Source organism: Electrophorus electricus, chromosome 8 (assembly GCF_013358815.1).
Source record: "Electrophorus electricus isolate fEleEle1 chromosome 8, fEleEle1.pri, whole genome shotgun sequence".
Classification (NCBI taxonomy): domain Eukaryota; kingdom Metazoa; phylum Chordata; class Actinopteri; order Gymnotiformes; family Gymnotidae; genus Electrophorus; species Electrophorus electricus.
In genome coordinates, this window is record NC_049542.1 from 8,468,322 (window position 1) to 8,483,321 (window position 15,000).

At 42.7% G+C, this 15,000-nt stretch overlaps 1 protein-coding gene across 6 annotated transcripts in view; it reads left to right on the forward strand.

Annotated features, from left to right (window-relative positions):
* The window catches only part of sash1a (SAM and SH3 domain containing 1a), a 230,158-nt gene that overhangs the window by 178,767 nt on the left and 36,391 nt on the right, over positions 1 to 15,000 (forward strand). For 2 of the 6 annotated variants that reach the window (XM_027015541.2, XM_027015542.2), the window contains exon 1: positions 4,754 to 5,400. The exons of the other annotated variants lie outside the window; for them this stretch is intronic. In XM_027015541.2, the coding sequence (XP_026871342.2) occupies positions 5,305 to 5,400 (96 nt within the window). In that variant the 5' untranslated portion in view covers positions 4,754 to 5,304. Of the gene's footprint in view, positions 1 to 4,753; positions 5,401 to 15,000 lie in introns of those variants that run through there. 6 annotated transcript variants of the gene reach the window in all.

A 15,000-nucleotide genomic window follows, 5' to 3' on the forward strand; every position in this document is an offset into this window, starting at 1 on the left:
GTTATCCAAAAGTCCGTGGAAAACAGACAATAATGCTTGGATTGTGTGTATGTATTCAACTCCTTTCACAGTACTGTTAATGTCCATGCTAGAAAGTAAAAGATACAAAATACACACACACACACACACACACACACACACACACACACACACACACACACACATTATTTGTGTGTGTTAGAAAAGTATCTAACAAGAACACAGAATTCCACACTTGTGGCATTAACTATGACATGTGATATGATGATGCTTTGAGTAAAACCCACAAAAACACCACATAAAGGAAAGATGGCTCTAATAACAATGCATTTGAGAAGAGGTATGAGATAGTGTTTACATGTTTACATGTGTCTCTTGGTGAACTTGAGGTGTGTGTGTGTGTGTGTGTGTGTGTACGCCTTTACGTAGATAAACACATGCTTGCACCATGTCTCACTGCAGAAGAGGTGATCATTGGAGGAGAGTTGCGTGTGTAGCCCTCATACCATCCTTCTCGTTGTCCATCTTACCAACAGTCCTACAGCATCCTTTAAACTCTTTCCCATCAAAAGAGCACTCTAGCTCTACATTTAGCTTTACATTTCTTTCAGAAGTCTTCATAAGGTTTACCATGTATACACATGTTGTTACACATAGTTCTAAGGTGACGCAACTCTATAAGAGCAGCTGCCACCAGACGGCAGTGTTGAGCTCTGAGTTTAGACACTTGTATGTGAGCGCGGGAAAAGTTATTGAAACGAGTCCCAGAATTAAGACAAGCGCATTGTCTTAGACTGTGGGTCCTGAGAAACCTTTATCATCTTATCATCCAGACCCAGTGGAGGCTTAGTCCCAAGTTAAAGAAGTTATGCAGAACATCTTAAAACATGCACTAGTGATAAAGAGTGCATGTGCACATGCAGGCACACACACAAAAAACAAAACAGAAGAATGCAGTCAACTCCTCTGAGATTAAATCTGTTTCAAAACATCTGCCCTGATGCCCCACTACAGTAAATAAGAATTTCAGCATTGCCCCATGCTGTAACCAAATCACTTGGCATAGACACCCCTGGGATAACACACACACACACACACACACACACACACACACACACACACACACACACACACACACGTACACACGTTTTTGTTTTTGTTTGTTTGTTTGTTTGTTTTGTTTTGTTTTTAGCAAAGATTAAAAATAGGGGTCACAGGACATGGGTTCCTTCTGGAAATGTGATCCAGTGGAACACTAGCTGTTAAACTGTCCAGATAGTCAGAAGAAATGGGGATGTCAGAACCCAGCTAACGCTGTAAACACACATGCAGTTTACTGTTGTTCTTGCAGTTACAAAGCATTCCATCTTACCCAGACTGAGCCCAACAACGTCACCATTTCCCATAATATTACGTGCACATGGACCAGAAGAAAATATTTTTCAGTCATGGATTACAGAGGCTAGCAGTGTAAGCTTCTACTTCCAGTCCACAGTGAACTGTCCAGTGACCAACTGGGATGTGGACTGACGTGTGTTATTTTGCAGTCTCATCATTGATCATCAGCTTTCTTGCTGCATTAGTGGCATTCTCATACACTACAGTTATGATCTGAAGATACACTGCAGCCATTGCCTGGAGAGGAGTGTTTCATTACACATTTGTGACCTACAGTAGTGGGAATTTCCACATGGGTTTAAAACGCAAACATGCACACTCAGCCTTCACACAGAGTTAGTTGGTTTTTCATCATTGTGAGTAGTGTTGCACAGCTGGGCTTCATCCCCTGCCCTCCAGCACAAATACAGAAACAAATCCGCACAAATATACTGTGACGCTGCTCTTTTTGAAGATAGCTTTGGCTTGCAATGTGAAAAATGTGCTCATGTCCAAACTATACTCACAGAAACATAACACAGGCTTTCTGTTGTGAAACATGGATGTTAAAATTGCACACACAAATTTAGATTTACCATTAATCGTGTCCAAGTATACAGTGATTGAAAACACAAGCACAGCACAAAAGATAGAACACTGCTTATAGTCAGCTTTGGGAAGTGCTGGCTGGTGGAAAACGCTTCATATATGAACATGTGTCAGCTCTTTTTCTGAGTGCATGTCCCTTACTTTGGCGATGAGTGTGAGGTGAATATGTAAGCATACTGCCATCGCCCAACTGTATGCAAAAGCCTGCACTTCAGCAGGGTATGTTTGGTTCTCTGCACTCACTTTCAGTTGCCAGGGAAAAGCCCTCTCTTTTGTAGTTCATAACACTCCTGTACACATATTGTCAGATGCAAAACAAACAAAACTGCTGTCGGAGTTGAGCAGTGTAGGTCAGGTCTTTTGCATTTTTCAAAGATTTGATTATGGAGGTTGATTATGACTGGGAGAATCTCTGATTTTTGCCAAGATTCAGTTCAATTGTATTCAGTTGTATCTTGATAATGCATCTTCATTTCACAATTTCAGTGGAGGAGCAATTACACAGTAGGGCGAAATAAACAGCAAGGAGCTTTTCCACTCAGACAGCACTGCTGAGCCAGCCCCACTGTCAGTGGAGGAGCAAGGGACACACTGTGACCAGGTCTCACAGCTACAGCTGCCGCCGCACCTGTATTGCATTTCTAAAGCTAACATCAGTCCTGCAGGTGCGTTGGGGGGGGGGTGGGGGGGACTGGACAGTCCGATGCATTTCGATGGCCAGAGGACACATGCAGGAGCGCTTTGCCACTGACTTCAAGCTGGTGATGAGGGAAAATTGGAAAAAGGAAGGAGGGAGGAATGCGGAGGGGAGCGCGGTGGCTTCTGCATCTTTTTGGCGGAGGGCTTTGATCGCGGTTCTTCCCGCAATATTTGGCTCAGACTGCTTGGAAGAACAGGTGCACAACCAGTGGCAGGTAACAGGAGGTTAATCCACTCAACGTGGCTTGGACTGCGTCCGCTGTGAACTCACTGCGTCCCCCCAAATAGGTGGGGCTACGTTCCCTGGCTGTGGACCCAGCCCACTCTACCCATTTTTTTTCATGTTGTGCACATTTCTAAACGGTGGAGATTAATTACAGCTGTGTTAGCCGCTCACATGTGCGAACGCACTCTTGTATACTCACGCGGCACACACTTCCTGCCTTTCTTTGTGTGTGTGTGTGTGTGTGTGTGTGTGTGTGTGTGTGCGTGCGTGCGTACTGAGGTATGAAGTTTTTGCTGCAAGCAAAATAAAGCATCCAGGTTAAGAAGCCATGCAGAGGCTTTCAAAAATACACATTTATCCTGTCATGAGGGCTTTGACTCTTTAGAAAGGAACACCTGGAAGCACTCGCCTGTCCACACAGACGAGCAACCTGAGGCATGTCCTCTCTGTTGGACCACAGCAGGAGGGGGCACGGATCTATTGTTGCCTTATCACTTAGTGTTCTCGCAGGATGCACTGTTGGACTGTATTCGAAGAGTGAAAATGCCATAGGAAAAAAAACAAACAAATAAGTAAATAAACTCCTCCCCTTCAAAGGATCCATTTCAGATCCCAATGTCCTACATGGCCAGAGGTCCTCAAGAGCACGACTGGACCTGCTGTTTCTGGGGATGAAGAATCCCTCTTTGGTGTGGGTGTGTATAGGAGTTAATAGGCGAATATTCCTCAAGGAACCGAACATGTATGTTTATTTATGTGTGCAGTCATGAGAGAGAGAACATGTGTTTAGGCTGTTAGCACTGAGCCTGTTTAGCAGCTGTCACAGTGGGCCAGCCTGCAAAAGACCTTCTCCCCTGCCTCTGCCCAAGAGCTATGTGTGGATCATGGTGAAAAGTGTATGCGTGAGAAAAGGAGGGGGGGGGGGCACAAGAGAGCTTCCTTCGGAATGTACAAATACAGTCATATAATCCTCAGAATGCCTCTTGTAGTGTCCAGTTGCAATGGGAACACGAATGGTGCGATGTAGTCTGTCCACATCTCTCTCTCTTTCTCTCTCTCTCTCTCTCTCTCTCTCTCTCTCTCAGCTTTTAAGACATCTGTCATGGGATGGGGCAGCTGTTGCTGCTCCAACGATGAAACAATTGAGGTAGAAAAGATAAGCTTCTTCATTTCCGTTTCCAGCTATGATAGCATAAATAACAATACATTCCTTCTTAAGCATTATCGTCTAACAGTAGTCTACCGCTATTTGGTCCACCACTAGTTGCAAAGCTCTCACATATTTATGTGAAGCACCCAGAAGCACTTTGCTTGCACAGCTGATGAAGGACCTTTGTCCTGTTTCTCTGGAAACTGTGTACTCTGTTACAGTTTTGAATATCTTTTCATTTTCAAGTCCTATATCCTATAAAATCAACCTTGAATGTGAATTGTACAGAATGTTGTGTCATCATCTAAATTCTACTTTTACCCTGTAAAATGAATTATTTTCAGAGCCCTCTGCCCTTCTTGGTGGTAATGTGAATAGAGCAGGCTATGAGTTACATCACGCTCCTGAAATATATTTCTCATGACCCTTTTTTTGTGAACCCATTGTGATGATAAGGTCGCTTTGTTCTTTTGTATCAAGGAAAGAAAGTACTGGAAAAAGCAACAGACAAATATCTCGCACTTTTAAAAAACTGCTTTTTAAAACTACCGTCAGCTTGGACGAGAGTCGTTGATATGTCGCTAATAGTTGTTCATTTTGTAGCTTCATGAAAAGTGTTACTCTGGAGCAATGCAGGGCGCTGTTGTTGAAAGCGTTATTGGGAGGAGTGAATAGTCGCGCGGAGCAAGGGGGAGCTCACTGGGGAGGAGGGAGCGTGGAGAATTCAACAACAGAAAAGACGCTTCGGACGTTTTCTTTGCTTTTGTTGTCGGATTAAGTCGTTATCGACTCCTTTGGAAAATGTTTGTTTCTCGTTATACATTTTTCAGAAGTTGTAACGATTCCAGAACGTGTTGTTTTCTTTGACGTCGGGTAGAGATTTCTCCCTAAACTTTTGGAGTGGTTCGCACCAGCAGAGTGCCAAGCAATGCGCTCAAGTCGTACTCTGGAATCGGAATGTCAAAGAAGTTTGTGACGGCCGTGTGAACCGCGTCTGTGACGTCTCATGGAAAACATTCGAATTTCAATGGAACATAACAGTATCGACCCAAGGGTTTTCGAACTCGAGTTATTATTTAATATAAAATGCAGACTTATTTTGATTAACTGTTGAATATTTTTAGTGCACATGGGAATGGCAGACCACCGTCTCAGATTAAAAAACATTGCTTCTTTTTAAGGACTCCGCTTTTCTACTGACCGTTTATGTTGGATTAGAGTAATATTATTGATTCTCGTTTAATAAGACTTTCGACCACTCGCAATGGAAGCGGATCAATGCTCTCCCGAGGAGTCACAGGCAGCCAGCGCTGTACCCGATAGCTTCTCCCAGCTTTGGTCGGACGTGATGGGGATGTTGGTAAGTTTGTTATTGGGGGAGGGGGTACCACAGGAAAGTAACAAGAAAACTCCTTTAGTCTTGGACCTCTATAGGGGTTCATTATCAATGCAGTGGCCGTGCAGGCAATTGGTCGCTACTGCGAATGCATGTAAATCAGCGCAGCGGACCACGTCAGATCCCGGAGAGTTTATTTACGATGTTGCTCCAAAGCAAAGGGTTAGCAAACTTTCTAGTTAACGGCTTCTTTTTCTTATGCTTACTTTCTTAATAGCCGTTGATTAGACTTCGGGTTTTTTTTTTTTATAGTCTTCAGATGCTGCATGGTAATTTGCAGACTCGGTAGGCTAAACAATTGAATCAACCTATAATAATAGGACACTATAATTTGGGAAGTTTCTTTAAGATGAGGAGATACAGCGGTGCACGTGAGCTCTTCTCGAAGCGACGTAACCCAAACTAAATCCAAGATTAGATACATAGAAAACTTGTTCTACATTATGATAATTACAGCTCTAATCTGTTAATCTCTGTCGTGACATTGAGGTATCCTACCGTTTTTAGTGTTTGACTGTCTAAACGTGTATCAGTAATTATATTTTAAGACTTTATTTGAGCAACCCGGTTATAAACGATCAACGTTCCGAAATGTGCTTGGATGTTACAGCAATTCAGACACGTAGCTGCAAGCGCTGACTTTTTACACTTCATATTAAGATGCTTGGTGCTGACTTTGTTGACCAAATCTCGGCAATTCTTTCCTTTGATAACCAAAAAAGGAAATCTACCAATCGATAACCCTTCACATTCTTAATTATAGTTATATTATTATGAGTCCGTTTGTTTTGGTGCAGGGCTTATTAAAAGCTGCATTCATGTCTCACTGACCAGAAACTTGCTGACGGTCTTATTTACAGGACTCCAGTCCCGTCACACAGATGAACGGGTCAGATACAACGATTTTAGTGCCACTTTGAAGACTGAAGTGCGAATGTGGTGTGTGTGTGTTATAATGTAGGCGGAATCAGCAGTCTGCACTTCAACACTTCAAACCCCTCACCACTTGCAGAGGAAGAAAAAAAACCCAACTCTTAACAATTTACTGATGTTCCCTTAATGTTCATGAATCCTTTGAATGGTCCCAGTACAATGAATGCATCTTTTGGCAAGGCTGGCCTGGTGTGTGTGTGTGGAGATATATATATATATATATATATATATATATATATATATATATATATATATATATATATATATATATATATATATATATCTCCACACATATAGATATATAGATATATATACACACACACACACACACACATACACACACACACACACACACACACACACACAGTGGATCTCTATCAGCATTTAAGTGCTTTTCAATGGCCTTTGTCTGCAGAGACACAGAATTGTGTGCCCTTTTGAGCACCTCCCTGGCTCAACTAATCTGAAAAGATAAGTTATATTATGACTGTCTTGTGAGCCTTGGCTCTGTGTTGAGGGAATAGCATAGAAGCTTGCCTGAATGAATGCTGCTCAGTTTGTATCTCTGTGTTACAAAACCTTATTTGTGTGTGTGTGTATGTGTGTGTGTGTGTTTGTTGGTGGGGGGGGGGGGGTCCATTTTGTTTTGGCCAGCTGAAAGGATATTGGCACATATCCAGTAATAGTTTTTTTGGATAACAAGTAGACAGGCTGGCTCACGTGCCACAATTCTCTTAGTAAAGCAATCCTTGAGTCGTGAGATGTTTGCCAGTAAAAGTGTTGTTTATATAGCCAAACAGTCTGTAAACACCAAACTCGCAGATTAAAACCCAACTCTTGAAGTCGACCCTCCTGACCTATTATTGATAGCAAGGGAAATTAGTGAAGCCTTGCAGACATACAGTCATGCATGTATCTGACCATATGGATGACATTCTGAGATGTATCCATTGGCCTGCTGGTCACAGCGAGTACAAGACTTAGTTCAATCTTCAATGTGTTTATTGCAGTTATATCCCTTACAAGAATACTTTGGCCTGGGTCAGCATTTCAAGGTGGTCAGCATGTGTATGAGCCCCTCATTTATATGTGCTCGCAGATGAGTAAACTAATACAAAAGCCTGTTAGCAGTCTGACTACACCTTTTAAGGAAGTCTCAGACTTCCATAGTCTAGTCTTTGAGGTGTGAGAATGGGAATGGTGTCTGATTTTTGGCCCTAAACTTTGCCCTCACAAACCTTAAAAAAAAAAAAAATCCCAGTTCTTTGTCTAGAAATTGTATCTAAATATAGGGTGTGGATGTAGATGTTTGATTTTAATGGTGTAAGGAAAAATTCTTGATTTTCCTTAATCTGTTCATCTGGTTGAACTGTCTGCCTCACCTGGTCTGGTTGTCCTTCCTCAGGGACCTGGGGCATGTTTCTCAGAATGATTGACACAGTGTCAGACAGGCTGGGAAGTGTGCACACTTTATTCAGAGATGCATGAGCATATATATATATATATATATATATATATATATATATATATATATATATATATATATATATATATATATAAATGGCTAAGCAGATGTGTAAGAAGAAATATGTAAATAATATAACAAGTGCAACATGTTCAGACTTATTAGAATATGCAGTATCAAAAATGAGATAGCCGTCTGTCACTAGCTCAAACCATAGTTGATGTAGCCTTTCACCTATCTAAAAATAGACATACTAACATGATAGGGGATAGATGTTTAATACAGCTGGATAGAAAAGACTTGTTTTCTGTAAAGAAAAAGGATTCACTTTGTATGAAATTCTGACAATTGATTTGGATTTGAGTCTGTATTTTTATGAGTCTGTATTATTATGTTGTACAGAGGAATCCACTGTATATACTCTAAAACTCCATCCCACAGGGAAGAGGTTTACTAGGTGTTTGTGGGACTGTGACGTCTCGAGGCACGCGCTTAGCTACTTTGTGTGCCTGGCCAGTGTCCACAATGTGGAACGTCTTAGGTCTTGGACTGCATGTTCCCCCTCCCATGGAGGGAAAGGCAGCCAAAACCCAATCAGATTGGTATATATTGCTCAGTTGCTCCCTGCCCTTCTGCTGCAGTCTGAAGAAGAGCTCTCTTGGCCCTGCCAGTATGACCTCCTGAGCTGTTCCCCTTAGCTCTGCTCCGAAGGAAAGCTTTCAGGACTGCCAGTGAAGACTTCCTGAGCCTAATAAAACTCCAAGAATTCAAGTCCTATTTCTCCATCTTCTCATATCCAGCCTTTAATGTGAAGCTGGAGAAAGAGGATTAGAATCTGATTGGCTATTTTGGCATGTGTCTACTACAATCATGCCAGTTTGATCTATTGATCGTTTTGCCTTGTTGTGTTCACTAGTTACAGTGAAAAATTGTCCAGCCTCCTTAGTAAATTTTATAACATATTTTTGTGGTATAACATGGGATCCTGGTTTATTTTTTTGTACCAATCATTAACACATCACCCTGTCATAGCACAGTAAAAAACAAGACTTTTTTTTTTTAATTAAATACATTTTAAATTAAGTTAATAATTACATTTATTGCATCAGTATTTACTCCCTAAACTTAATTCTTTGTATGGCTACGATTGGCTGAAATTATAGCAAGTTTTTCTGGGTAAGATTAAATGCAACAAAATAAAATGGAAAAATGTTCCAGGGTTTTGAATTATTCTAGAAACCACTGCATCTGCATGTTGAGTTTTTTGTTTCTGGAGTTTAATTGTTGAGGTTTAGTTGGAACTAAAAGGACATTAGGGGAAGGAGAGTCTGAGTGTTTGAGGGCATCCGCTTGCTTACAGGGTGTTTTGGACCTCCTGGGTCAGCAGTAAGCCTTCTCAAAGCACTGCAGCCCACGCAAATTCACTTGCCCCTGAGTGTAGAACAGCGCCCTCACACCACGGTGCCAACAGAACCTCCCCTCCCCTTCCCTCTCTGCCCTTGCGGATGTCCTGAGGAAACCCCCTCACCAGGGTGGGACAGCACCCTTCACCTCCTCTTCTCTCCTTTTCGTCTCTCACTCACCTCTTGCCACATCCCCTTTAGGCCAGCCTGAGTCATGCTTCCACATGGGTCAGCCTCCGTCCTCCAGGTCAATGCCACATGGTGCGAAACTACATAAGTCCTTCATATGTTTACTATGGCTACTTATGTCTGCAAGCAGATCTTCCTCTCGGAAGGGTGCAGTCAGGGGAGAGTCTGGCAGTGTGTGTTCCAAGAGCTTGGGCCAGGGCAGGTGTGATAAGTCATGATGGGAAAGAAAAAGTGGATAAGGTAAACATTTCTTTGTTGATGAGCTCATGCGTATAACAGCCCAGTCACTGGGCCACCCAACTGGCTCAACAGGTGCTGCGTACTATTCCTGTTCAGAAATATGAACAGTCCATTTCTCTTTATGTATCTATGTATGTATCTATTTGACTGTGTCTGTCTATCTGTTTGCCTGTCTGTCTGTCTGTCTGGCTATCTATCTATCTTTTCAGTTATTTACAGTTAAACTTCAGCTTTAGTTTATTTAACTTTGGTGGATTGGATTGTTTGTATGCTTGCCATGAATTATTCGATTTTCTTTTCTCTGTCTTCAGCAGAAAATGGCAGGTGATGCACTAGACTAGAAAATGTCAAGAAAAAAAGTTTAATAAGTAACAAATGCATAAAATATGTATTATAAATCTATTTTATAATGTATTACTGTACATATGCAAATTTATTTTAAAAAAAGGTTTAGTGCACAGCAGAACTGCAGACTATGCACACTGTGGAGACGCTGCACACTTTGTGTTAAATATGTCCAACAGTATTAAGAGTTAAGGTATGGCGATGGCCTAGAGATATTCATGGTATTCACGTGAATAATGAGAGCCAACTCTTCTTAATTCCAGTGTTCCTCTAATCTATGAAATTTGATGATAATTTTTGTTAGAAAATAATTGTTACATTTTTAATAATTGTTAATTCTTAAAAAAAAAATAATAACTTGGAGTTCTCATAGCACTATGGCTGTGGGGCCATTGAGGTGCAGTTGTGTTTTCCTTGCAGTGTGTGGCTTGTAAGGCTCATGACTATGACCATGAAGCTGCATCCTTGAAGAAGACCATATGCCTGCCTTTTGGATGTCTCTGTTATCTAAGGGGACTGCAAACAGGCACGTTCCAGGATAGCGTCTCTTTAGCATAGCTGAGCATCGTATATGCATTGTTGTCAATTTCAGACACGATGCTGGATGAAGTTGCTGGACGTAGTTGCTGCACCAAATTCCAGAGGTGCAGGAAAGGATGTCAGGGCAGATCGCATGTCATTCAAGCCTCTGCTAATCGAACTATGCAGTATGTTCTTTTCGTACAACCCCCCAGGGTGAACTGGCATGCTTGTCTTCACACAAAGGCATCTGACATGGGATCACGGCCAAGGCACGAGTAGGTCCTGTGCACCCACTGGTTCTGTCATGAAAGGTGCCTCGCCAGGTTTGCTTTCTTTAAGGAGTGGCCCAGATAGCACTGCCTCTCCTGTGCGGAAGGAATAGGGCCCTGCTCTTTACTTCAGTTTGACAAGCTGCAAAACTTTTTTTGTTATAGATTTTGCTTATTTTCGATCGCAACTCGAGTGTTTTAGTACAAGAATCAGATGAGTGCTCAGCGCCTGCCACCCTGTAACGCTTTCCATGTATGTTTCTGGGCCACCAGAGCATGCTATAGGAATGCTGGGTGATTCATTAGCTGGGTCAGAGTTGAAAAGGTCAAAGAGCATGTATGTTACTCCACCTTTAGGAGATCTTTGGATACGCTTTTCTTCATCTTCTCTGTCTCTGCTTTCTCATAACGTGTTCTTCCATATTGACCACAGCTTCCGTGATATAGTCTTCCATGATTTTAGCCTGTTCCAGAAAGGCACACTGAGAGGCGACTGCGCAAACAGTTGTGCCAGAGTCCTCCTGTTTCTGCCTCCCCTGTTCAGGATCACATTCTGGGGAAGGGAAGACTTGTGACTGGCTCCTGAGGGCTGCTCAGCACCACACTTTGCTCGCTCGGTTTCCAGCAAAAAAGGTCACAGACTCCATCTTTGTTCTGCATTCTCCTGCCTCTTCTCCCATCCCCTTTTCTACAGTTTTCCTCAACTCCCTTCAGCATCCAGCAACAGTTCCCAAACCGAGACCGAGGTCATTAGGGAGGGTCAACGTGAATAATGGCGTGTTCCATAAATGTCATTGCATAACACTTGGAGTTGACTCCGGGTGGTGGTGTGAGGGTGGGGAACGCAGCTAAGCATCATCACTCTGAAGCAGTACTCCTCTCGGAAGATTCTTGACTTCTATTTTGAATGTTGTATGCTGGGTTTCCAGTGTTCTCACAGAAAATCTCAGCACCCACCCACTACCTCTAGGACAGTTGTTGAGGGTTCGGTGGTAACAGCACGGTGGCTGGTACCAGAACCGGTTTGGTCGTTAGGCTGAAGGTGGAGGTTTATGAGCTGGGCAGTACTGCCTGGAGGCTGTGTTCTCCTCCTGCTCTTGTGTGTTTACACTGTGAATCACACTGCTTAATTGCAAGGGCTGCCCCCCAACACCCCAAATCACATTTTCACTGATTCAAAGATTTTCTTGATTTGGAACAATTACTTAACAGAATTTGCTTAACTTGTTCATTTGCGAACACTCACAAATCTTCAGGTTCATAGTCAACACAGGAGTCAGTCAGGACAACAGCTGAAATCAGCACAGTAACACACACAGGATTTGCATCATTACCTCACTTCTGGCAAGGAATGTCAAGTCTGATGATGAGGACATAAGAAGCCTGAGTTGTGTGGGCGGACTTGCACTGTCCACCAGAGCTGCTCGCTGCTGCTTTGAGCAGTTATGTGGGTACGTGAGAGTGCCCTTTTACATCAGACTTTACTGGACAGCCCGTTCCTTCCTGCTTAACACCAACATCCTGTATCTCAGGCCTATTCAGATTCAAATGGAAAGAAAAGAATTTGCCTTCTTATGACATCTAAGCGATGGATCTTGATGAACAGGCTAGTTGGATATGTGGCCCTGGAGGACTCTGTGGTCTGAACAGTGTTTCAGATCAGCATACAACGCGAGCAAAACAACTCAATCTTGGTATAACAGCTCAATGACTTTGTTCTCTGCAAGAAAATACCCAAAGTGTCCATGTGCCGCAGCATTATCAATATTTAGAACCAGCAACACCAGCAAGATCCCTGTCCAAAAACAATCTAAATGATAATTTTTGAAATGCTCTCACACTCTTGTGAGTCTAAGAAAGAAAAAGGGTCCTTTAGTTATTATGCGCCACACTGGTTAATTATTACATTTAGAGCAGGAGAAATTTGGAGAATGTTGTTGCCATGGGTTTGCCAAATAGATCCTGAGTCCCCAAGTTGCTCAGCTCCCTTACACCAACGGACTAGAATGCTAGTCCTGGAATTTCTCTGTATAAGGAATGTTCCAGCAGGAATCCTAGTAATCTAAAGCAGCGTGTTTGGAGAACTGGAGCACAGGACAGAAAGCAAATGAATTTGGAGCCCTTGCCAATGTTTTAGATTCCAGAACTTTTCTTCTCCTTACCAGTATTTCAGATTAAGTTTAACTCATGCTCATCAATATTGCTCACACCCGTCAGTAATGCCCATACTCTTCACTTAGCTGATGACCTGCTTGTTTTTTTCCATTTTTTGTATTCTTGGGAATTAGACTTACCAGGTTTTTAGAGCACAGAGATGTTTCTGCTTTTATGAGAATCTTGATACACTTGATATTTTCTAGTTTAAATAGTAGTATAGTGTAGTGTTATCTTAGTGTACTTCTGATACATTAAGTAATTTTACTGTCATTCATGACATTTCATGTCATTGAAAGTCCTCTTTAGGTTTTGGACTAATCCCGGTCTAATCAAATGGTCCATAAAGGAATGCATAACCTAATGTCATAATCCATAACATATCAGCCCAAATTTGGAGTAACCCTAATTTCAGAGTGTGAACCCCAAGACTAAACCCACATGTTGGCCATTCTTCCTGTCCAACAGCAAGAGCATATGAACAGATTCATCAGTAGGCACAACCCCCATGAAACCTCAGCAACACTGAACTACTCAAGACCACCCCACCCATATCCACCCATATCCAGTGGCTACACTTCGGAGTTCTCCATATTCGCACCCCATGCTCAGCACATCAGCCTGGGGTCCTCACAGTCACCCGATATTCGTACCACATTCCTCACATTTGTCCCGTGCTCCCCACGTTTGCCCTACATTCACCCCACGCTCCTGAAATTTGCCCCTCCCACCTCACATTCGCCCCAAACCTCTCCACATTCACGCAGCGCACTCCATGTCGAGGCGTGCGAGGCTCCTGCTCTCCTACAATGACAGGATGTGTGTGTTTGGCAGGGGCGCTACCGGGGAGGAAGGAAGGTGGCTCTGGTGGACACGTGGAAGCGCCAGGTCCTAAAGTCCTGTTGCCATGCACGGAGTTCCAGACCAGCCTGGGGAAAGGCCTTTCTTCTCCCAGCTGGGAGAAGTTGCTTGAGATCTCTATGCTGATCTGGGCTTAGTTAATGGTGTTTTGAGGGTTATTAATCATTTTATAGAGAAAGTGACAGCATGAACGTGCACTCGCATTCCTTTTGCTTTTGAATTGGTTTTCTTGGACCTTTCTCGATCACTTGATTTTCGTTATCTGAGTGTTTGTTTATCTGTTTGTTTTTATGGTCACGAGGTAGTAGTGCAAGCCTGAGGCTCACACAAGCGCACGCCCCAAACACCAACTTGCTGAGGTCATAGGCAGGCAGCACCACAGCTGAATGTATGGGCTCACACAGCCACACATCTGCAGGGGTCATTGTGCTGGGGTGTGTGTGTGTGTGTGCGCGCGTTTGCACTTTTGAATTTGTAGCTGAATCTCCCCAGACGAATAAGAACACCACTATTCATGGCACAAAAAATGCTTTCAGTGGGAATACAATGAAACAACCACATAAGAGTATCAATACAATATATAGTACGAATACACTCCGGGCACAGACAATCACATGTACAGTAGGTAAGAACAGAGCTCTGCAAATGGGGGGGGGGGGGGGGTGCGCAACAGAAATGTGCTCAGTGATTGTGTGGAAGTAGTTGCAGACATGTGCAATATAATATTTTAATTTGGGGTGTGTGCAACGGAGAGAGAGAGTGAGTGAGTAAACTCCTTTGCTATGCACGTGTGGGCTGGCACCATTGTTGTGAGCCTGATTAAAATCGTGTGCCTGTGACAGCTCTTTAATGAAGTCTGTCCAGGAGTGAGAGTTTGGTGCACGTGCACATGTTACCGCTCATAAATAATGCCCTGCTGTAGGTCTGCTGTCTGCACAAAAATGAAGCTATGTAAATCTCACCTAACCGCACAGATGTACAGTACTGAATATTCATACATATGCAGTTCCACTGAAACATAAAAAGTTTATTTTTGTAAATGTATACAAGTATTTTTCGTCATATGTCACTTGTACAATTTATTTATTCCAGTTTTTGCAGTTCAGTGCTTTATAAATCACCTTAAGGTTCTGCCTTCTTTCTCTCTCTCTCTCTCTCTCTCTCTCTCTCTCTCTCTCTCTCT